Source organism: Octopus bimaculoides, chromosome 18 (assembly GCF_046866305.1).
Source record: "Octopus bimaculoides isolate indiv1 chromosome 18, ASM4686630v1, whole genome shotgun sequence".
Classification (NCBI taxonomy): Eukaryota; Metazoa; Mollusca; class Cephalopoda; order Octopoda; family Octopodidae; genus Octopus; species Octopus bimaculoides.
In genome coordinates this window covers 40,274,313-40,299,785 of record NC_142945.1, presented here as the reverse complement: position 1 = coordinate 40,299,785, position 25,473 = coordinate 40,274,313, and the positions used below count along the sequence as shown (strand labels likewise).

General features: G+C 34.3%; 1 protein-coding gene across 4 annotated transcripts; it reads right to left on the bottom strand.

The window, feature by feature from the left end:
• Window positions 1-80: 80 nt before the first annotated feature.
• LOC106883151 (proton-transporting V-type ATPase complex assembly regulator TMEM9) lies at window positions 81-25,209 on the bottom strand. 4 transcript variants are annotated; one of them, XM_014934055.3, is made up of 6 exons: window positions 25,118-25,209; window positions 16,275-16,384; window positions 15,462-15,561; window positions 14,758-14,889; window positions 4,198-4,236; window positions 81-1,472 (listed from the first exon to the last, which is right to left on the bottom strand). In XM_014934055.3, the coding sequence occupies exons 1-6, from the start codon at window positions 25,178-25,180 to the stop codon at window positions 1,269-1,271; spliced, it is 648 nt and encodes a 215-aa protein (XP_014789541.1). In that variant the 5' UTR covers window positions 25,181-25,209; the 3' UTR covers window positions 81-1,268. The 4 variants fall into 4 exon arrangements, with proteins under 4 accessions (XP_014789541.1, XP_014789543.1, XP_014789544.1 ...); XM_014934057.3 differs by having other exon boundaries at window positions 14,767-14,889; XM_014934058.3 differs by lacking the exon at window positions 4,198-4,236.
• Between the last annotated feature and the right edge of the window lie 264 nt (window positions 25,210-25,473).

Here is a 25,473-nt window from a genome sequence, read left to right as displayed (position 1 = left end):
TAAAGCTTAGGTTATTTCCCTTGCATTGAGCCAGGCATAAGGTGAGCTGTTTTCCAGTAAAAGAGTCAAAAACAACAAAATAATGGAATTTCAGTTTTTATTCAATATATATATATATAATAATAATTTTAACATATTAACACAATCTCATCTTCAGATAAAATATTGTTCCTTTGAGGAATTTGTTTCATAATAATTAATTATAACATTTGGAATTTTTCTTTGACAATAACTGTTTCATGTTTCACAAACACTGGCAAAACTTTGGACGCATACACACATATAATTATGTTATAAAACAAGGAAGAGAACCAGGCACCCAGCTACACACTGTTCTTAACTAATGGAAGCTTCTGTACAAACAGTTAAAACTAAGATAATAAATCCAATCCTCAGTTATGAGGAAATATTTAAAGCCTCCACTTCTCATTCACTCTCCTTAGTTATTTCTATTATTTACAAATTGATAATTCAGTGACAGGTATAAGTTCGCACATGCATCCACCTTCTCAGTTTTACATTCATCTGTTATTCAATCCAAACACGGGATTACAAGACTTTTATACAATAATATTAATGTCGGGAATTTGTCGCAATGAAAGAAGGGGAAAAGTTAGTAAATATTGTTATTATTCATCACCTATATCTTAATATTATACATCAATACCTAAAAAATATACTGAAACATTTCAGATATATAATTGTAGAGAGAGGTACAAAGATCTCAGTTTTGGTAAATTGTTAGATTAAAGCTGTCATTTTGGTGTAACATAAAATATATTAATTAATAAGTTAAATAATGAAACATAACATACTTCATTTGCATAAAAATGGACATAAAATTATATATCTTTGTATATACAGTAATGCTTGTTATTTACCCGCCCTTCCGACTGCATAAGTTATAGATATGTGTGTATATAATAAATGTGATATTTACCATCGTAGTATTATATGAGATTGATGAGATGACAGAGGATGGGGGAAGGAGTTGGTTAGATGCAACTAGACAGGTAACACTGATTCATGAAAACAAAAGAGAAGAGTAGACAGCTGAGTGTCAGCAGTGAGAAAGATGAAAGGGACAGCACAACAAGCTCTTCACTAAATACACACACCTCATTAACACGGCCAACAGGTCAATCTAACACATGCACACAACCACAAACCCCAAGCAGCCTCTATCTCCTCCACCATACAGCTGACCAATGGACAGCAGAGTGAGATGTTTATAGGGAGGAGAAAGAGAGAGAGACAGGGTAGTAGTTTCAATTCAACATGGAATGACGGTCATAGATATTACGTCTCTGCTCCTGTACAGTGCCTTTCCACTTCTTCTGCTCGTCGCTGACTCTGTTGAGAATGGAGCGCTGTCTACCAAGCTGTGAGGATAGTGGCGGTGGTGGTGGAGGTGGTGGTGCAACAAGCTCTGGTGTTACACTGCTGGTTGGTGGAGGTAATGTCTGCTCATCCTTTAACGGGGACAGACAAAAAAAAAAAACAAGACAAAAAGAAAGAAGAAATGTTAGTCTTACAGGAAATTACAATAAAACAGCTGTCTGATCATTAACAATAATTACATGTGTGATAATTAGTATTATCACATATTATCAAATTATATATTCACTTGATATGTATTTATCATTTGGTATAATATGATGATGCACGTCGGCATTTTCTGTAGGAGTGGAATTTAAATAAAGCAGATTTGTTAAGATTGTTTTAAAAAGTCTGTACAATGCAAGTTGGAAATATAGGAGACATTTCAATATTCCAAATTAAAACTCCTTCATGAAGAGAAAAAAGAGCATAATTAAAATAAAGGTGTTTTAACTCTGAAATACAGAAATATTTACTGTTGTTTCATCCTTCTTTCTTCTGTTTTCATCTCCTCTTATTTCCAGTTTGCATTCAAATGGCTCTTTAAAACAGTTTTTACAAATATTGATATCTTTCCCTCTCACCTGGTTAAGGGAGCCTTCAGTTTTTTCCCTTCTATAGTACTTTCTTTTCTAGCAAATTACTTGGTGATCCTACTAATGCCAGTGGCATGGAAAAAGCAGTTCTCCATTAGCCTGAATAGCAACTTCAGGCACTGGCACCCTTCACACCCAACAGGATAAACAGGCTCAGTTACTTGCTACAGATACAAGTTAATGCCAACAACAAGGCACTGTAAAGTGGTTGGCATTAGGAAATGCATCCAGCCATAGAAAGATTCTTATGTAAGTATTAATAACTGTTGTTCTCCAAATTGGTCAGCTGATAGCAATAAGGGACTGACCAATACAAGCTTCAAAATCAAAATTAAGCTAAAATCTCACTCGATATTACATTCTACCAATGTTTGCATGTGTGTGTGTCAAATTATTAGCAACAGAAGCAGTATTAATACCAAAAGGTAACATTTATCCCCACTTACAAGTGGATGTTGTGTTAGAATGCTGCAATAGTTGCCATGAGAGAATCTCTCATATGGGCTTAACAGGTAAGACACATTGGATCATGTAGTCTTAGGTACTACAAAAATGACAGGATGATCAAGGTTTTTGATAAGTTTGCATCAGCAGAGATGATTTGGAGCTGAAAAAGTTGTTTTTTTTTAACCAATTCAAAAATCTCAGTAAATTAAATCTGAAAGGTAATTTTGTTGTAAATCAATGCTGAATTATACACAGTAGAGCTGAAACATGACCAGAACTGAGTTACAATAAAAAAAAAAGATGGAAAGGAACATTATACAGAATTTCTGCAAAGGAATTTTCATATTAAAGAAAAAGAAAAACAAGAGAAAAAAAAAATGATTCAAAATTATGAAAGCTAGATCAAAGTTTTGTCCAAAGTTTCAGAATAAGTTGTTAAGCAATGATAATCCCTTGTGAAGGGTGTGCAGGAAACTTTTTATGTGTAGCTCCCCTACAATGTAGGCTACGCTGAACAACAAATATATTTGACAGTAATTTTTGTCTAAAGACTAACCATACTCCCTACCCACTTTCCCCATCATCCATTGCCCCACCACCAAAAATAATTAAAGGATGAATTATCCCCACAGAGTTAGGATAGGTGCACTAAGGCAGACATTAAGCAGCATCTACAGGAGAATGTGCACATGCAAACAATCAGCAATGACATGGTCACTAAGTGGAGGTTTAGTTAGAGGAGAAAGTCCCAAAGACATTTATGAAGGGTCATTAGGAAATATTTAGTGATTCTAAGGGAGTAGCAAACCAGCATTAATGCCTTATGGTATTTGAGCCATCCCTCTCAACATTTCAACTTTATCTTTCATTCATTTCTCCAAAGTGGACAGAATACCCAGTAATATACACGAGAAATCAACTAACTACATAAGCTGCTTCCTCCTGAAAGTAGCATGGTTAATCGACTCCATTTTATTCAGTATATCAGACAACATTCCAAGTAAGGTGGAGTAACAAGTTCATAAGAAGCTATCCCTGGCCACTTAGAATAAAATATTCAAAGATATTCAAAAATATTTAATCCATAATTGTTAGTCTGACAAAATATAATTTGTTTAGCCTATGGCTCTTAGGAAAGACGCAACAAAATATATTTTGTTGGATTAATGATTATGGATTAAATATTTTATTGTATATCACAGATATTTTATTGAACATTTTGTTAGTATATTACTGGTACTTAATTTTGTCAACATCTGAAATGATGAAAGTCGAAGCCAGCACTAACATTTGAATACAGAAATGGGAGATATCAGTTGAAAAAAAAAGGTAAGCCATCTCATTCAACACAACCATTTGAACCAACCCCTATGTTGTTTTATGAGATTCTTGTATTTTTCTACGTTCTTATTAAATTGTTGAATGGAGGGAAGTAAGAATAAGAAAGTAAAAGTGTATTGAAGCAGTTTACACTAAGTTGATGATAAAATTATAACAGCTTGTGGGTTAGAAATGTTGAAAATAAATTAAAGAACAAAATACAACTTAACTGGAAAAATAGATAGACAAATGTTTTTGATGAGAAGAAGATAGACATCAGAAAGAGTCTGCTTGCTTAGCTACAGAGAACCAAAGAAAGTGGTGGGTGTGAGTGTCAGGTCACACCAATGCTCCTCAAAGCAGATGTTTCTGTCTTGAAATTGAATTGTGCTCAGTTTTAGAGATGATGAAAGTTGGGAATGGGGTTGGGGTAGAATTCAAGAAAAGAACTTACTTCGAACAAGGTCCATGTTTTTCCAGCCGTGAAAGTAACCTGTTAAATGTTTGAGGCTTCATTAGAAAATATTACGAGAAGCTGGTGGAATACGTACGATAAAAGAACTTGTCTCTTCTTTATCCAACAGAAAGATGTAGAGACTTTTTTTTTTTTTTGGCCAGAAAAAATATGAAAATAAAAGGTGGAAAGAAAGAGAGAGAGAAACAAAAAAAAAGCAAAAACATAAATAAATAACGGCCGTATAGTGAAGCTCCTAGAAAATCTTTTGATGAACTTTGAAACTAACCTATACCTAGTGATTTTAGATTTTGTAAATGAGATGACTATGGGTTCCTAGATATATTTATAAAGGGAAAGGGATGAAACTATTTCATTCACATCTTTTTCTAGAAATATTATTTCTTCAATGATCAGATTTCTAACAAAATATACAGGTCCCACATGCTTTCATTAAGTTCAAAATTAATGAAGAATTTATTAAAAATAACTTTGTTCATGATTAAGCTGGTGTTTTAGAACATAACATAATGATTCTAATATAAAATTGCTGATTTTACTTTAAATATGAACAGTTTAAAAACATGAAGCTATCAGAGAATCTGAGAACTAAAGTTGGGGAACGATTCTAGGTGATTGTAGGCAAGTCATTATCTTGGTATCAGAAAGATGAACACCCTAAATGATGTAAACAGGTTGCAAAGATCAGAACTAGCTCAATCCTCATTTCAACAGAACTTTATCTAGTTATGGTATGTAACACATTTCAAAAATGTCTTTCAAAAATAAAGCAAAATAACTGAGAAAAACTGTTAATTGATTGTTCTGTTTTTCTAAATTCTATTGCAATAAAACATTATATATATATATATATATATATATATATATATATATATATATATATATATATATAGGTGTAGGTCTCCTTGTGTGATTAAGAAGATCACTTTGCGACCACATGGTTTTGTGTTCAATCCCACTGCATACCACCTTTGACATGTGGCTTCTATAACCCCAGACCAACCAACACCTTGTGGGTGAGTTTAGTAGACAGAAACTGTGTGGAAGTTTGTCGTGTGTGTGTGTGTCTTTGAGTTCACCCTACCATCATTTGATTACCAGTGCCAATTGTTTGTTTATGTCTAACTTAGCAATATGATAAAAGAGATCAATAAAATATGCACCAGACTACTGGAATCAATTTGTTTCACTAAACCCTTCAAGGCAGTGCCTCAACATCACTATCCTGATTTCAAATTCCGCCAAGGTTGTCTTTGTCTTTCATCTTTTCAGGGCTGATAAAATTAAGTACCAGTGAAACACTGGGGTCAATATGATAGCTGAACCCCATCCCACTAAAACTGCTGGCCTTGTAACAAAATTTGAAATGTCATCATTGTTGCACTTGCCCTTGCTGTTCAGTGTAATCTTAGACAGTGGAGTTCCTTGATTATCCATAGAGATCATCCTGTATCAGGAAGACCCACTTTTTTTTTATTATTTATTTTATCATCTCATTATATGTTAAACCCCAAAACTATGCCTGTTTTGTATTGTCCTCCTCATCCTTCACTCTGGTGGCAAATAAATGAAATCATCATCATTGCTATTATTATTGGTAATTTGACTAAGATTCATTCTTATTCCTGACAGAATTTATGTGGGTAGCAGTGTTATTGTTGTTATTATTATTATTATTATTATTATATAATAACTTTATAAAGCCGAGACAGAGTAAAGAGAAGTACTTCTATGAAAGCTTCTTAATTGCCAAGATAAACCATGGACTTTGAACAAATTCATTACATATGGTGATTCCAGATGAAGGAATTTCATGCTACTATCAGAGATTCCTTGAAGGGAGACCAAGAAAGTACAAGAAGAGGATTAGAACTGATGTATGTTAAATGGAATGGAACCAAAGCAGATGTTTGTTCCTAATGACCAGACTTTAGGTGAAGCAGCAATGAATATTGGGGAGGGTCAGAATGTTGTACTTTTGGTGGGAGAAAAAAGAACTCTTTTGAAGAAAGAGACCAAAGGCAGGAATCACAAAATCCAGGTTCAATATATGAGAAAAATAAAAGGGGCAGAACAGGATGGAAATGGAAGAGGATATTAAAGGTTCGTTAATGAATGAAAAAAGATATTAATGAAGGAATCAGAAATAAATATAAAATAAAATTTCAGTAACATTAGTGTGACAGCAACAATGGAGTAGATTTGAATTCAGGGATTGTTGGTTCAAGTCTCAATCAGAGTCGGTTGGTAGAGTAAACATCAAGGATAAAGAGGATATAGCAATAACTATCACTGATTGAGGGAGGTGCAAAGCATCAGACAACAGCCAAGGTCCATTCTTGTTAGTGGCAGATAGGGTGTCCAATAGACATATGTCCACATTGTACACAAGAGTCGATAACATGACCAGTCTCTATACACTGAGTGATGCATTCAGTAAACACATGTATACAGTGATGTGTGTAGTCTATGTACAGTGAGTGACATAACCAGTCTGTGTGTGTATATATATATACAATGATGTGTTCAGTCTATACACACAGGATGTGCTCTTCTTATATAAAGTGACACAACATAACCAGTCTATACATACATACATACAGTGGTGTGTCCAGTTTATATATACAAAATGTAAGTGCAATCAACATTATACAGACTGTGTCTATCACAATAACATATGCAAGATCTATATTGCTGAAGGAAGAACTTACATGTGTGTGTATATGTATGTGTATATAACTCCATTTTCTTCACACTATAATACTTATTACATCTCTATTATCACAAATGTATTTCTTGACACAAAAATTTTAGTCCTTATTTTTGTTATTCCTTATAACTCGGGTTTTGTTGGAACTCCTGGAGTCTTTCATGCATAGTGGGCTTGCTACCTGCAGCCAACAGTACCATGCTTTCTCTTCTTTTCAACAGTCTAATACTCTGCTGATTATTCTGGTCATGCCAAAGAGGCAAACCTTTTGTAACAGCTCCATTGGACACTCTATTCCAATTTCCTTTATATTCCCCTTGATGCCTTCTGATACTGTCCCCATTATTATTATTATTATTATTATTAATATTATTATTATATTATTATTATATTATTATTATTATTATTATTATTATTATAGCAGCAAGCTGGTAGAATCATTAGCACATTGGGCAAAATGCATAGTGATATTTTATCTGTCACTACATTCTGAGTTCAAATTCTGTTGAGGTCAACTTTACCTTTCATCCTTTCAGGGTCAATGAAATAAGTACCAGTCAAGTGCTGGGGTCGATTTAATCGACTAGCCCCCTCCCACAAAATTTCAGGCTTTGTGCCTATAGTAGAAAGGCTTCATTATTATTATTATTATTATTATTATTATTATTAAGAGATGCAATGTTTCTGTAATCAAGCTGCTAGACCACCGACCACTTGGTTTGCACTACTGAATTACCAGTAAACAACCACTAAACTATATGCTCTTCCAATGTGCTCCAGAGTGAGACATATAACTAAGCTTGCTGCAGTTGGTGTGGCTGATAATAGCTTTCATTTTATACATCATAGTCGAGTAATTATGGTATGTTTTCCACTCATAGAAAAACATTGTTATGCAAAATGTCCCAAATGATTTATTTTATGTAAAGAAAAAAAAAACCCTTTCAAATTATTATGTTGCCATGGAAACATGGATAAGAAACAAATAATTAAAATTAAAATGCGAAATATAAATAATAAAAACCATCTTAATTTAGATGCCATTGTGTTTTATGTTTGTATGTGTGAGGAAGATACAAAATTCTTCATTCAGAATCTGTATGTGACATGTTAGAGGAGTGAAGAACTGCAATGATTAAGTTAGATTAGTGCAGGGGTTAAATGAGATTTAGGGCTGAAAATGTATTAGTAAATAACAGCATCATGCATCATAAAACCCACAACCATTACAAACTCATTTCAAGATTAGGATTGGATAAACAAAAAGCATTTGCAAATCAATGAGGCCAGAAAGGAAGGGCAGATAGAGAAATATAGCAGATATTAGCATTCAAATTACAGAAGATCAGTAAGTACAACAGTAGTAATTGTTGTTGATAAACCCCATCTCAGCTCTGAAGGAGCAGACCTATGATAAAAGATTTTTTTTTCCCAGCATGACCATCCCATCTTTTCATCAGACACAACACATCAGGAGCCACACTATATAATATGCCCCTCCTTATTCAAGGTGATACAATGTTAACGGAGAGAGATTTGGCTGTTATTTCTAGCAGGTTGAGTGGCTACATAGAGGTTTATTCATTGGCTTAGGAAGCAGTAACAGCAGCAATAATAATTGTTTCTAATTTAGGCACAAGGCCAGCAATTTGAACTCAGAATATAAAGAGCCATGTCTGACACTCTAATGACTCTACCAATCTACTGCCCAAGTAGCAGCAATAATAATAGTGGTTTCAAATTTTAGCACAAGGCCAGCAATTTCAGTAAAGCGGGTAAGTTGATTACATTGACCCCCAGTGCTCAACTGGTACTTATTTTATCAACCCCAAAAGGATGAAAGGCAAAGTCGACCTCAGCAAACTTTGAACTCAGAATGTAAAGACAGAGCAACTGCTGCTAAACATCTTGCCCAGAGTGCTAACAATTCTGCTAGCTCACCACCTTAATGATTAAATAATAATGGTTTCAAATTTTGCCACAAGGGCATTTAATAATAATAAAGCTAAGAATAATAATGATAATGATATTTCTAATATTGTCACAAAAACAAACTTTGGTAGGCAGGCGTACTGTGTTATTAATTAAATTAAATTCAATATTTGATTAGTAATTAATTTATTAAACATCCTCCATCCACAAGGATGAAAGTTAAACTCAGCCTTGCCAGAATCTGAACAAAATACTTCAACCCTATCAGTGGACTTTCTATTATTTTGTCTTAAATAACTTTGAATTTAGGCACAAGGCTAATAATTTTGAGGAGAGGGGTTTAGTTAATAATATCAACCCCACTTTTTTTTATCAACTCTGAAGGGATGAAAGACAAAGTTGACCTTAGCTGGATTTGAACTCAGAATGTAAAGAGCTGGAACAAATGTTGCAAGGTATTTTGTCCAATGCTCTAACAATTTTATTTGTCTTTTAAATGTTTCTAAATTAAGAACAAGTTTAAAAATTTGAGGGAAGGATTTAGTTGAATTCTATCAACCTTAGTACTTGATTGGTACTTCATTTTATTGATTCTCGAAAGGATGAAAGTCAAAGTTGACAGCAGTAGGATTTGAACTCAAAACATGAAGAACCAAAAGTACTGCAAAGTATTTTTGTCTGATATGCTAATGATTCTGCCAAACCACTACCCTTATTTCTACCTTACTAACAGTAACAAAGGTGACAATTATTCTTGTGGTAATGGATGCACTTAACACAACAGCTCAAGTGAGAGGCTGAAGGATATCAGAACGGAGACTCATACTGTCAATTTGCAATAAAATCTTCCCTCAATCATGTCCCCATCCAACCAATGCTATTATGGAACAAATGGTTGTTTGCCTATCATTCTACCATTTCTTTGAGTCCATTTCCTCAATAAAATAATAATAATAATAATGTTTCTAATTAAGGCTCAAGGCCAGTAATTATGAGGGAAGAGACTAGGCGATACCATCAACCTCAGTATTTGAGTGGAACTATATTTCATTGACTCCACCAGAGTGATGAAAGGTAAAAGTGATGTCAGTGCAATTTGAACTCAGAACATAAACATCTGAATGAAACACCACAGAGAAATTTTTCAGACACTCCAACAATTCTAAGAGAGCATTTTTCATGACAAACTGACAGGGTTTCTTGAGCCAACAAGGGACTCAATGTCAACACAAGAGCTTCTGCATAGGTTCTTGACCTGTCAATGTAGCAATCAAATTCTTGTAAACAAGTTAGCTTTAAAATTGAGACTATGTAGAGTAAGTCCTTAAAACTGGGATACAGTGTAAGTCCCTAAATTTGGACTATACAGTAGTCAAGTCCTTAACTTTTGGACTTCATAGTAAAAGCTCTTAAATTTGGGACTATACAGTATAAGTCCTCAAAACTGAGACTATACAGCAACAATCGAGGAACTATGATCAAATACTTGACCAAAACTTCAAAGTCAGTTAACCTTTCTCTAGTAACAATTTAATGTGAGTATTTTGGTGTAAAATGTAAACATCTTTCAGAACAAAAATCCCTAGTGATATTTGTTTACCCATAGTTGTGCAAATACTCCCTTGTTATCCTCACCTTCAGAAATACTAGTGAACTAAAGATTGGCCTGTTGAAAACATACAACCAACAAAACTTCTGTTCACAAAACCCAACATAAAAATAAATACCTGAACCACTTCCAATAAAACACACCAACTCTACAATATAGGGGTCACATGAATTTATGGAGATAGAGCCTCTGAGTAGTCACTTGACATGGTCAATGTAACAGCCAAATCTCCCATAACAAATAAGGATCACATAGTTTAAAGGTAAAAAATTTTGGGCAACATGCACCATAGTAAAGATCAAGGTAGCTAGGGTGGTTATAGTTTAGAATCAGGGTTAGGCACTCGAAAGTTTAACCAAAACCAACATGCTGAACATCACCTAGGGTTGCTCCAGACAGTACAAATTGCTATTGTTCATGCCATGCTATAGGCCTGCTCAAGCAGAAATGAATGAGGACAACTCAACAACATCATCACTACCACCACCAAAACCACCACCACTACACATTAAAGAGAGCCAACTTAAGTCACAGCTAACCAGAACTTTTAAAATACATATATATATATATATATATATATATATATATATATATATATATATATATATACTGTGTGTATATATATATATTTATGTATATCTATATATATATTCATATTTATACATGTGTGTGTGTGTGTATATATATATATATATATATAAATATATATATATACATACACACAAACACACATATGTCAACTATCTTGCTTCGCAATGGAAATTAACAAAATCATTATCTACTCCTGTTTTAGTCAAATCTTACAAGAAATATTACAGGAGTATAGTAAAGCTATAACTACACATGGCTGCTGTGGTATACCTCTTCCTTTAACATTAGACGATACCTTAACCGCTACACAAGGCAATATTTCAACCTATACTTGAGACTATAATAAACCAAAACATCTGATACAATAGTGCATTTCCTACGTCTGTACTGACATTTGTATGATCTTGTCCATGAATTAATGAACACAAAAGAAATACAATATCAGAATTAGCAATTAAAAGGAGATAATTCCCCCAAACAATTAACTTTTTTCATTAATGAACTAAATTCCTTTAACATACTATAGCTAAAAGAAAAACTATCAGATAAAATAAAGTTGATGTGACTTTTTCTCTACAGGTTGGACATTGTTCCATCAATGGAAAAAGACAGATTAAACAGTTTCAACCAGTGTTTCTCAACCAATTTTTACCTATGGACCCACTTGATTCCTATTTTACTCTGATTAACCCTTGTACCCATTCAGTGTCTAAAAATATCCTATTCAATTTTTATAATTAAATATTATTAGGAATTGTATTAAAAAATTGTTAAAATATTTTGTGTATTGTAACCCATTTATTACACATAATCATTAATAACAAAATCTTATATGGAAACCACCCAAACCTCACCCCAAGGGTCATATGGACCCCAGTTGGAAACACAGGTTTAAACTCAGAAGAATGACAAGGAAATGACAGAATCTTCATCTTGGCAATCTGAAACTGCAATCGTCACCATTATTTTTTACTAACACTGGTAATCCACATAACACCACTTTACAAAGGACCATTCTAGGATATTCCAGATCACATCGCAATACACTAAACTACAATATAGAATATACAACACTACAGTAGATTATTTAACACTACATCACAATACAATATACAACACTACTATTGCACCACAAAGGGAAATACTGCACTACAACACAGTGGAATAAACCATACCACACTACATCACAGTGAAAAATACCACACTACCCAATACGCCATCTCTATCTCTCTTGTCCTCCAACCCACTGAGAACTGTACCATCATTACTATCCTGCTAACCACCCTTTAACCTTACCCAATCTTTACAGTCACAGCCTGCCTCCTGCTCACCATACACTTCATCTCCACTAACTCTTCACAACTCCTACTGGCAGTTCTCTCCCCCTCTTCTAAATAAATGTGAGTAGCTGAACAAGAACCTGCTGCACCCCACTACCTCTTTCATGCTTTAACCCATCATCCCTTAGGATAAAGCAGCTCCTGCGCCCTCAGGGTTTGTATCTTTGTGAGCTGCATAGTAACCTTAACAGTGCTGGTAGCATGAAAAAAGCATTTAGTACATGCTGTGAAGTAGCTGGCATTATGAAGGACATCCAAGTGCAGAAACCTTGCCAAAGCAGATACTGGAGCATGATGTAGTCCCTGGACCCATTGGATCCTCTTGACCATCCAACCCATGCCAGCATGGAACATGGACATTACTTGATGATGATGATATATAGCATACTACAGTGCAGTGAATACGCCCAAAACTTAATATATACAAACAATACCTATACTACACCATATCAACATTGTTGTCACATGTGACAGTAGAATACACAAGACATGCCATTCCTGAATTCTAGAATATTCTCTGCAGAATATTATAAATAACCTCTAAACCAGGAATGGGCAACCTTTTTAGAAATGCAATCCACAAGACATGACTCATCATCAGGCAGGCTGCTATACTAAGAAATCTGAAAGTAATTTTCCATTAGGCACATCATTCAGAAAGTTCTGCTGACCATATGTGACCTACAGGCTATAGTTTGCCCCAAAAAGCTCTAAACAGATGAACATGTCTGAAGTTGTCTCTCTTAATTGCTCCATGTGAAAAGACAAATATTTGTCAGATAGAAAAATATTTTCTTTCATTACCACAATATTATTATTTTAGCTTTTTTATATTCACTACATCAAATATGTTTACACCAAATTAACTAATACCTTTCAATTGAATGGCATCTTTGATTCAGCTAATCTCTAAGCAATTCTATTTTTCTGCAGAGTAATAAATATACAATCTTGTACCTTTGTTACATAAGGAGTCATTCATCCCAACTTCAGCAAATAAAGTAAAGCTATGCTTCACTGATGGGATTAGAATAAAACTAAAACATATCCAGAGCTGTCTCCTATACTTGCAAAAAACATGAAAATGACACTTGCTCTTCACTAATATTATTGTTTCCTTATGACATAAATTCCAACCTTGGTCATTGCCAATGGTCTTAGCCACTATTTATTGCCTTATATGGTTAAACCTTAACTGAAACGTCACAAATAATACAGCAAATATAATAAATATACTGATACCAAACACAGACAAAATGAATCAATAAACTAGTAAAATATTAACTAAGTTCCTATATATATATATATATATATGCTCCCTTAACAGACTGGTTTACTGTGAGCTAGTATGGAATGTGAATCCAAACAGACAAAACAAAAAATAAACTAATGAGACACAAACTAAGAGCCTCTAAATTTATCTATCTATCTATCTATCTATCTATCTATCTACCTACCTGTCTGTCTGTCTATCTATATATGCGTGTATGTATATACACGTACATACATATGTATATATATATATACACACACATATATACACATACATATACTTATATACATATACACATATATATACATATATATATATACACATATATATATACATAAATACATATATATATACATAAATACATACATATACATATATACATACATACATATACACATACATAAATACATACATATACATATATATATACATACATATACATAAATACATACATATACACATATATATATATATTTATATATATATATATATATATATACACATACATATACATAAATACATACATATACACATATATATATATATATATATACATACATATACATAAATACATACATATACACATATATATATATATATATATATACATACATATACATAAATACATACATATACACATATATATATATATATATATATATATATATATATATATACATACATATATATAAATACATACATATACATAGATATATATATATATATATATATATATATATACATACATATACATAAATACATACACATATATATATATATATATATATATATATATATATATATATACATACATATACATAAATACATACACATATATATATATATATATATATATATATATATGCCCTTAACAGAGTGGTCTCCTGATGGCTAGCATGGAATATGAAACCAAAGACAACATTAATCAACCAACCACAAGAGCACCTAAATATGTATAGAGAGAGACAGACAGAGATCTGCTAGAACCCCTAACTGACTGGTCTGCAGCTAGTTGGCACGGAACTTGAAAAGAAAGGCTTAGTAAGAAGAAAAAGGCGTCATAATCCGTTGCCATAGTGTTTACCAAATTCACCTCCTCATTTGTCTGCTCTTGGTAGCGACCTGGTTTCTTGACAAGCAAAGGATCCAGACAGAGCAGGAACACCATGTAGACAAACAGCAATGACACCACACATATTATAATGGTCACCATAATCTGTAAAACAAAACAGAGATTACATCGGTTAAAAACAACCGTTGATAAATAAATCGTTCATGAACAAAATAGCAAAGAAAAAAGACAACTGAAAATATAAGGTTTTTCTTTTTCCCCTTTCCCTTCATTTTTTTTTTTTTGGTTTCTTTTTTCTTTTTGGACTGATGGAAAAGCAAAGAAAGAATCATGAAGGTGTTGGAGAAAATGCTTCAACTGGTACAAAGCCACACTCCCACAACACTATTCCCCACTCCCAGTTGAGGGGTTTTTGACTTGCAAAGCACTTGGTGACCCTGTGGGTGCTGGTGCCATGTAAAATGTACTGGTGCCACGTTGAAAGCACCCAATACACTCTGTAAAGTGGTTGGAGTTAGGAAAGACATTCAGCTGTAGAAACTATGCGAAAACAGACAATGGAGCCTGAGGCATCTCCTGTCAAACCATCCAACCCATGCCAGCATAGAAAGCAGCCATGTGACGATGATGATGAAGACTACCACTGCTACTACAACTACAATCATCACTGTTACCACCACCACTACCACTAATGTAAATAATAAACCAGAGTTTACCTTTATCAGAGTGACATTTCTACTCTGATACTTGCACTCACAGCGAGGACAGAATTCTGTGGCCTTCTCAGGCAGAGGCCAGACAACATCTTCACATTTGCTACAAAAGAAAAAAACACAATAAAAGTCAATCTTTTGTTACATACTCAAGAATATCATCACAACTATAACAGCTTCTACATCTAATTACACCACACACAAACATTATACTGTAATACACGTGTTATATTATAATTCTTTTTATTTTAGGCACAAGGCCTGAAATCTTGAGGAAGGGGAGCTAGTCAATTACCCCAGTGCTCAACTGGTACTTAATTTATCAACCCCAAAAGGATGAAAGCAAAATCTACCTTAGCGGAATTTGAACTCAGATGGACAAAATGCTTAGCAGCATTTCGTCCAGGGTGCTAATGATTCTGCCAGCTTGCCATTTTATGTGCATTATATTAAAATAGCACCAGTCATATAGCAAAGAAGCAACAACCTTCACACACAGTTATATTAATAATACAGTCAGTACAATCATACAAACACACACTGTTATATCAGTCTCTCTTTCTCTCTCTCACACGCGCACACGCACACTGGACATACTAGTAAAACTAGTCTCACAAAGACACACACTGTTATATCAGAGACACTACAGACATACAGTTATATCAGTGGAACTACAGTAACATAAACTTAGACACTTATGTAAGTGACTATATATAGTTAGAAAGTGACCCAACACAACACTCTCAGCTACAACATGATCAGTTCAGTCAACCATTTGACCAACAACCACTCTAATGACCAACAGACAAAACTTACCACTGGTTAGGGTTGACCTTCTTTATATAAACCTTGCGTCCAGTTTCTGTGGCATTGACAACAGTCTGTGATGGACAGACACACTTGCAACGGTAATCTTCATACTGGGCCTGTAGAACAAAAAAGAAGATAGAGGTTAAGTTTTACTATAAATCATGTCACAACAGCAATCACACACTAGCCACAGCCTGAAGTATAAAGTCTTGCTTTCTTATATTATTGTTTAACTGGAAAGACTGACTCACAATGGTAACCAAACACTCACCACAGGGTGAAGTATTTCCTTTCTATAAGAAATGTCTAACTTCATAAAAAAGCTGAATTTGGCTTCATTTGTCTCAAGTTATGCTATGATGATGATTCCAAAGAAGAATGAAATGACACTATACATGGCTACCAACAATTAGAAACTTTTAAGAATTTTAGAATGTGTAGAAAAAAACTATATTAAATGTATATTCTATGTACACCTACTTTACTCTTTGATATAAATTCCAAACTTTGCTTTCTGCCTCAAATTAACTTATAAGAGATTGTTACCTCTATAATAGCTAACTGCCAGGGGCACACAACATATATATATAGTTATATTTTCTCATGATATTATTTGACTAATATTTCTGACATCTTAGATTCACAATCATGACTAGACACTTGCCACAGACTGATGTATATAGTTCTCCTTTCACATGATATTGTTTTCTTGATGTGATTTGATATCTATAACTAAATGTCCGATTATAATAAGGTGGTGAGCTGGCAGAAATGTTAGTGTGCTGGACAAAATGTTTAGTGGCATTTTCTCCGTCTTTATGTTCTGAGTTCAAATTCCACCTAGGTTGACTCTGCCTTTCATCCCTTCAGGGATAATAAAATAAGTTCCAGTTGAGCACAGAGGTCAATATAATCAACTTCCCTGAAATTGCTGGCCTTGTGCCAAAATTTGAAACCAATATGTCTGATTATAACATTTAGTTTTTACATCCTTTCAGATGATGCAAAAGTAGGGCCTAAAAACATGCACCAGGCATCACTGTGAGGAATTGAGTATAAGAGAATGCAAAGACTCAGTCTTTGGCAATATAATAGTAGTGAAATAATGTTGGTTTCTAGCATAGGAAGGCCATATGTTTGGTGACTAGGTGGGTATTGCATTTGAGTGGCAAAGCAAAGCTACTCCTGATGAAGAGAGCAAAGATTGAGCAGCAATGTTACCCCTGATGATAATTTAGTGGCAAAGTTATCCCTGATGGATTCAAGCTAAGAACATGAAGACAACATAACTAAATTCTTCAAAGTATTTTGTTTAATGCTCCACTAATTATGTCATCTCTACCCTGGTGATGATGATGATGGCAACAATAACAGTGGTTACAAATTCTAACACAAGGCCAGCAATTATGAGTGTGTAAGGAAAGTTTTTTTATACTGATCCCAGTATTCGACTGGTACTTCATTTTAATGACTGCTAGAGGAATAAAAAGCAAAGTTGATCTCAACAGGATTTGAACTCAAAACATGAAGAGTTGAAACAAAAACCACAAAACAATTTTCCCAATGCTCTAATGATTCTGTCAGCTTACTGTCCTTATGGTTTCTGATTTAGGGACAAAGTAGTCCAGCAATTCTGAGGGGAAGGAATTCGTTGACACCACTGACACTGAATTGGACTGCTACTAGATTTTATCAGTCTTGGAAGAATGAAAGGTAAAGTTGACCTTGGTAGAACAAGAAATATGAAAAACTCCAAATATTCAGAATACCAATCTTTCTATTTTCTTTTCCTCTCTTTCTGAGAAAATATCATCTTGTGGTATTTTTATAAACAGGACTTAGGTCTTAAATCTCAGAAAAGTCTACTACTACTACTACTATATCCACTGACATCCACAGATATTCACATAGATGGCTGTGTGAGACTACAGTATAGATTTGAAGTGTCTAGCTTCCTATAGATGGTGATGATGGTGATAGTGGTTATGATGATGATAATGACAGTGGTGGTGATTGTGATGATGACATACAAATGGACAGTGTCCAATGGACAAACAGACATAATCAATACTTTAAATCCTTTGAATAGGAACAGACTGATTAGATCAAAACAAAAAGTTACTGCTGCTGTTGACATTGGTTATTTAACCATTGGTCAGACATAATCCAGCAGATTTATGATCAAAAGCTTTCCAACCACAACTATCCTTTATTGCTTTTTCTTTTTTCTTTTTTAATCAAAGACTACATTGTTCAACATTCCTTTTCTTTATCAGACTATAGAGTGAAAATCAGAGAGATATTTCATTGCTATTTCTAGCAGGTCCACCAGCAGCCTCATAAAAGCTTCCTCATTGGTTGTCATTGCTGTTATTGAGAACAAAAAATAAAGAACTAATGAGTCCTTCCACCCCACCCCGTCGCCACTACCTCTGATTTCCATTCCCTATTGATTCACATGTGACAGGTTGCATCAGCAGCAGCAGAAAGAATGACAGCACCAGGAGTGGAGCAGAGCAGTTGGGGGTGAGGGGCATCTGATGCCAAAATGTAGAGAAATATAGTGGCAGTGGTGGAGACAGTGAGGCAGTTGTGACAGACGGGTGGAGTGGAGGAATCCAAAGTAAGAGTGAGAGATGGAGGTAGGAGGAAAGGAGGGGGAGGAGAAGGAAGAAAGAAATAAAGATAGAATGAGAAAGAGAGAGGGGAAAGAATCGATAAGAGAGCAAGAATAAATAATGATGAAAAGAAAGGAAAAAAGAAAGAGGCGAGAGGGAAAGTGATAAGGAGAAAAAGACAATAGTTGGAAAGATATAACAGCAGAGAAGTTAAAGAAGGGTGATGGAGGAAAGGGAATTTTTTTTTTTTTTTTGAGTCAAGGGGGAAGGGCAGTACCTAGGACACTTTTACAGGGAGTGGAGACTGGTAGGAAGAAGATATTCTCAAACCAGAGATCTGCCTAAATGCTTAAAACAGAGTGGGGTCCATCCATTATAGGAACCCATGGTTCCAGGTGGTGGTGATTGCGTTAAACTGGGTGATGCATAACAGGTACCAGTGTTGGTGACATCAAAAACACCTTGTACACTCTGTAAAGTGATTGGCATTAGGAAGGGCATCCAGCCATAGAAACTAAGCCAAAGCGAACAATTGGAGCCTGGTGCAGCTCTCCAGTTTACCAGTCCCAGTCAAACCATCTAACCAGAATGGAAAAAGGATGTTAAAAGATGATTATGATGATGACAACAACTCCTTTAGACTATGACAAGATGGCTCTTTGAGCCAGAACTAAATACAGCAAAGCACCTGGTCCACCATTCTTAAAGTTCCTCTAACCCACTACTCTTCACTGGTGCACTGTTTTATTGACCAGGCAATGCTGACCTCAGCAGGATTTGATCTCAGAGCCTAGAGAGTCAGAACAATTACTAGGAGGTATTGTATCTGATGTTCTAATAAATGTAAATTCACAACCTGGAGAATAAATAATGAGGTAAAGAACGGAGACATAAAGTGTTTGCAGAGGATGGGGGCTGGGAAAGAAGTGTGTGGGAGACAGAGAGAGAGACAGACAGACAGAGAAAGAGAGAGAGAGGGGGTGTTGTAGAGAAATGAAAGAGAGAGTATAATAGACAAAGGAAGGGAGAAAAGAGTGAGGGGAGAGATAGATGAGACTATCTAAATGTAAATCACAAGTTAATCTCATTGAAATTGAGAGATGAATTGGTAGAGGAGATGACTGAATGAGGAGAAATAGCGAGCCAGCAGAGAGAATTGGTGCAGAGAATACAGGGATGAAGACAGGTAGAACACTACATGATGAGAGAGAGAGAATAATAGAAACACTGTAAATATAGAATAGAAAAAGAGAGAACAACCAGAAAATGAGGAATTAATGATGTGTGATAGATAGAGACAGAGAGATAGAGGGAGTAGAAGACAGCAATGCTGGTTCTATCCAGTTTGATGTCAAGTAGAAATATTGGGAAAACAGTCAGTGCTGTGACAGGACATTAATTAAACTGTCACATACAGATAGTAGCAAAACAGTACCACTGCTATGGCTGTATATATAAATATTTGATATAATATATATATAAAAGGTTTAGATTTAGATTCAAAATTGAATATGGTACTTATGTTTAGGCACCAGAATATAGTGTGGTATGGTATTATACAAAAACCATTCCAAAAACGAGGTGATAAAAAAATCAAAATAAGCAACACGGATTTTAAAGATGATTGCAGTACGCACGTTTCATACTACTCCATTTATTTAAGTAATGCGAGCATTACATTAAATGCAATATATAGAGCAATCTTCAGCTGCACGAAAATGCAGAAAATTACAGTAGAATAGACATATTATAATTGTGGCAAAATTATGTCTATTCTACTGTGATTTTCTACATTTTCGTGCAGCTGAAGATTGCTCTACATATTGCATTTAATGTAATGCTCGCATTACTTAAATAAATGGAGTAGTATGAAACGTGCGTACTGCAATCATCTTTAAAATCCGTGTTGCTTATTTTGATTTTTTATATATTTATATATATATATATATATATATATATATATAGTGGCATAACAGTTCTACAACAGCTGTACACACAACAAATAGTTTATACTAAATCAAGGAAGGTAATAATCGGATATGTCGGTCATCTACATTTTCTACTGTATTATCCGAATGAAGAGTTCTTGATGTTTATAACTACAATACATGTTTGTTGGAAACTGAAAATCTATCATGAATTTAAGGTCTGACAAGATTGGTTGAGGGCTAACTGTTTCATTAATTAATCAATTAATTATATAGTGATGAAACAGTTCATCAAGCCATTTGAAACAGTCATAACCTTGAACCTTATGTAACAATATTTTCTTCGTTTTTAGTCCATCCACTTTGTGTGTGTGTGTGTGTGTATGCACACACACAAATATATCATGAGGATAAGAAACTCATTTTTTCCTACAGTATTAGAAAGAGAAAGAAACAGAGAGTAGTATAACAGCACTACAACAGATTAATGCTGGAGTTGTGAAATCTTATATGCATTCATTTCAATGTTTCGTCCAGCAACTGCCACCACTGAGGAAAACATTGATCATATTCACCACATGTTGATGGATGACAAGTGATTGACAATAAATCAAATAGCCAATGCTATTAGCATATCTTGTGAGATAGTTGAGAATATTCAGCACAATAAACTTGGCATGATAAAGGTTTCTGCTCAATGGGTGCCACATCTTCTGACATCTGATCAAAAGTGCACCAGGCTGATCACATATCAAGAAAATCTGATATTATTTGAGGCAGGTCCAACTGGTTTCCTTGAAGGTTTATAAACCCAGGACGAGTGTTTAAAAGCAATCACACATAAATTTCCAATTAAGAGGAAGTCTGAACATGGTAATTTTGTCTACTAAAAATAGCAGTAAAATCTCTCACACATTATGCTCTTACTATCTTAAATATGGAAAAGACATTAAACAATGTATTCCTGCATAGCCTAAAACTTAAAGATTGGGTGATCACATCTGGAATCAATGCTTTTGATTATGTTTTCATGTCAGGGGTTGATCATTTCAATTAAGACCATCTTGTCATTTAATGGAGGTTTCAAGCAGGTTGGGCCTTCACCTAAAGGTTACCTCAATAATTCATAGGGTGCACAGTCATAAACGACAAGCTGTACATTCCCAACAAACTGATTCCATGGGCTAAAGTCAATTCTCCCAGTGTAGTTATTTTATTTATTGCACAAATGCTTTTAAGAAAGAAATTAACATAATAAACTTCATTTTCCTAGCCTATGAAGTCACTATGTCTCTGTTGATGACTATTTCTGATAGTAAAATCTCAAACAGTTGGCAACTGCACTAGGCGTTTGAGAATAATAGAAAAACCCCTTCATCATTGGTTGACACCTTTCATTCACAATGCCCTCCATATACCAGCATTTAAAAATGTTTTTATTTTACACAATATAACCAGCCAACTGCTGTTAAATGAAGAGTTGGATGAAATTAATAGATATTAATGCAAAGAATACATAATATTGGGAACAGGTATAGCTATATGGTAAAGAAGTATACTTCACCATTATACTGTGCAGTTTAAGTAATCTAAAACAGGCAACCTTGTCATCTCATAAATGAACAAGTTACTATTGTCATTGTTTAGCCTAAGAGCAGGCTTAGACTGAGCAGACCCATGATCAAAGACACTCCAGCTATGCCCATCTCATTCTTCTCTCGGATATGGGACAGCATTGTGCAATGTGTCCCTCTCTTTTCAAGACAGTAGGGTTTAATTTGAGGGAGACTTAGCAGTTATCTCTAATAGGAATGCCTGCCAAAAGTACAGAGCTCTCTCATTGATTCATTAAATATGCTTCTACATTCTCTATTGAGAAATTCCTTAACACTGAACAGTTCCACTTATTGATGCCTCTGTAATTCAATACATCAATTTACAGCACTACTACTTATAAATGTTGTTCCTAAGCTTCATGTGAACATTATGATTACATAGGATTATCAATGGCATTCCAGCCATGACCATCTAGTATTTTTTTGATCTGGGACAGCAGATTCTCTAAAGTATTTTCTGGGAGGTTTTTTTATGCATTCACAGTTAGTAGGGTGTGATTTTAATGAGATTCTGTTGCTATTGCTGCCATATATTTTATCTATCACATCCACTCATCCAGATAGTAGTTCTTAGTATGATTTACAACTCTTCCAGATCAGGGCTGACCAGGGGCTAAACAATAACAGCATAACTAATATATGCTTATTACACACACACATATAGATAGATAGAGAGAGAGAGAGGGGGAGGGGTATTTCTTTTGACCAAATATCAAACTATTATATAAGAGACGTTTGATGAGATTGATTCTGGTTTCCAGACCAATAGAGAAATTTATTCTTTGTGAAATCGACTCAGATATGATTGTAATATCTAACAAGTCAAACGACCGCATAGGCTTGGCTGTCAGTATGTATTTTATTTGGCCCCCAAGATTGTAGTCTGAACTAACAAGAATAATCTTAGGAAACTAGACATTGTAATATATCCAATTTTATTATAGCTTCCATGTAGTATTGTACTATAACTCCTCATCCTCATCCTCATCCTCTCTCTCTCTCTCATTCTAAACATGTTATCTAGCCCCAGTCAACTCTGTCCAAGCATATGGGTGGGTACGCATCCACTGATAGGATCAGTAGACAAGACAAGGTGTGATAATTGCGATGCAGCCAATTCTTTGAATAAAAGAAAGAAAAAAAACCTTTAGAATCGGACGAGAAATTTAGAAATTTCTCTTCGATCAAACTTTATGTATACAAAATACACATAAATGTTATCAGAAGAAAAAATTGTTCATAAACATAATTTATAGTTTAATAAACAGATTGGTTGTTTTTTTCTTGTAATTTAGTAGCTAGAGTATTTAATTCCATCAACTTATGGAATACGGTTACATAAACAGATCGGGGTATAACTTTTTCTGTAATTTACATCAGATGAATTCATCCAAATCACTTGATAAGTAATTGCTTACATGCCACACAATATTTTTTCCTAGTTAACAGTTAAAACTAATTAAGTATTGTTCACATATAAACACATGCCGATTGTTGTCTGTAAGAAGAGAAAAACAATTTGGAAAATGATACTAAATATTTTAGATTTTTAATGTACTTTAGCCGTCTTTAATTATCAACCTTTCTTTAATCATTATTTAAGAAAAAAAAATTTTTTTTTTAAAAGGTCGAATTTTCGTGCCGGTGTACTTGTAAATATTAACCTTTATTAATTTTATTGTGCTCCAAGATTTTATTTTAAAGCAGTATATTTGAATATATACAATTCCTTTTAACCAACACAAACCCCGTGATTTACAAAAAGTATAGGGGGAGGAAAGGCTATTTTAGTTATATAGAGCCTGATTGATTACCTCCCCATGATTCTTCTGGAAACCCTTTAAGTTGATGAGCACCGACATATTAATTTAAAATTTTGGCACAATTTCGGGGGAGAGGGTAAGTCGATTACACTGACCCCAGTGCTCAACTAGTGCTTGTTTTATGGACACCCCGAAAGGAGCACCTTCATGTTATTAAAAGTTGTTCTTGCTACAGGTTCTACATTCTCCAATGCATCTTTCCTTTTTTTTTTCCTCAAAAAAATAGGGTGTCATTTAAAGAATTTGGTTGCTATTTCTCACAGGTCAAAGGATTCGCTGAGCCCCATTTTCTTGTTCGCTCGATAAATTCCTATGGTTTCAGAGAAAAGGATTACGAATATTTTCGTATTCTGACATAACAATCTGTTATTGTTGTGCGTTTGATAAATTTTTGTTTTGTTAACTGTAATTAAGTTTCGTCTGGTAACAACCAGACGAAACCTAATTACAGTTAAAGTTAAGAAAAGGGTAAAGAGAGATTTTTTTGCCAGGAAAGCAGCACAAAAGGGTAAAGATTTAGTCTTCGACGTCGTGATGATGTAAAAATTATAAATAAGGTTTATATACTTTTGTTGTGTTTTAAAAAGGAAAAAAAAAAGAAATAAAGAGCAAATGAATGATAGATTCTACACAATTAGAGACTGGGCCAATAAAATACTTGCATATACAAAAATAGTCTGAAGCAAGATTCGGGTAACAAATTTTAGTAAATCTATGTCAGACGACACTTTGCCAGATTGCTACAAGTGTCGTCTGACATTGATATCAGATGAAATAATTCACAGCTAAAAAAAAGTCAAGTAATTATTACTCAGTACAAATTGAAGAACAATTAAAGAATGAAACAAATAAATATCAACTTACAGTTACGACTGTTACAAAAACTGTGAAAAGACAGATATAAAATAGCCTCGTTAAACTATTCATGTTTTTCACTGTGATGGCCAACTGCACTTAGCATAGCGAACGTGATTCACAACGTAAAAGAGTAGTCGATTCTAAGGGAGATAATTCTATTGAAACTTTGCATGGCGACAACTTCGGCTTTATATTGCTTTTCTAGTGTCACTATACCAAGGTTTTTTTTTCCACTTTAAATAGGAAATCGGAGTGAGGATGCTAGCATGGTTAATGCTAGATTGGAATTGTTAGTAAGCGGTGGTTGAACGTAAAAACATGGGCAGAGAAAAAGTTCAAGAGAGTTCTGTTAGAATTGTGAA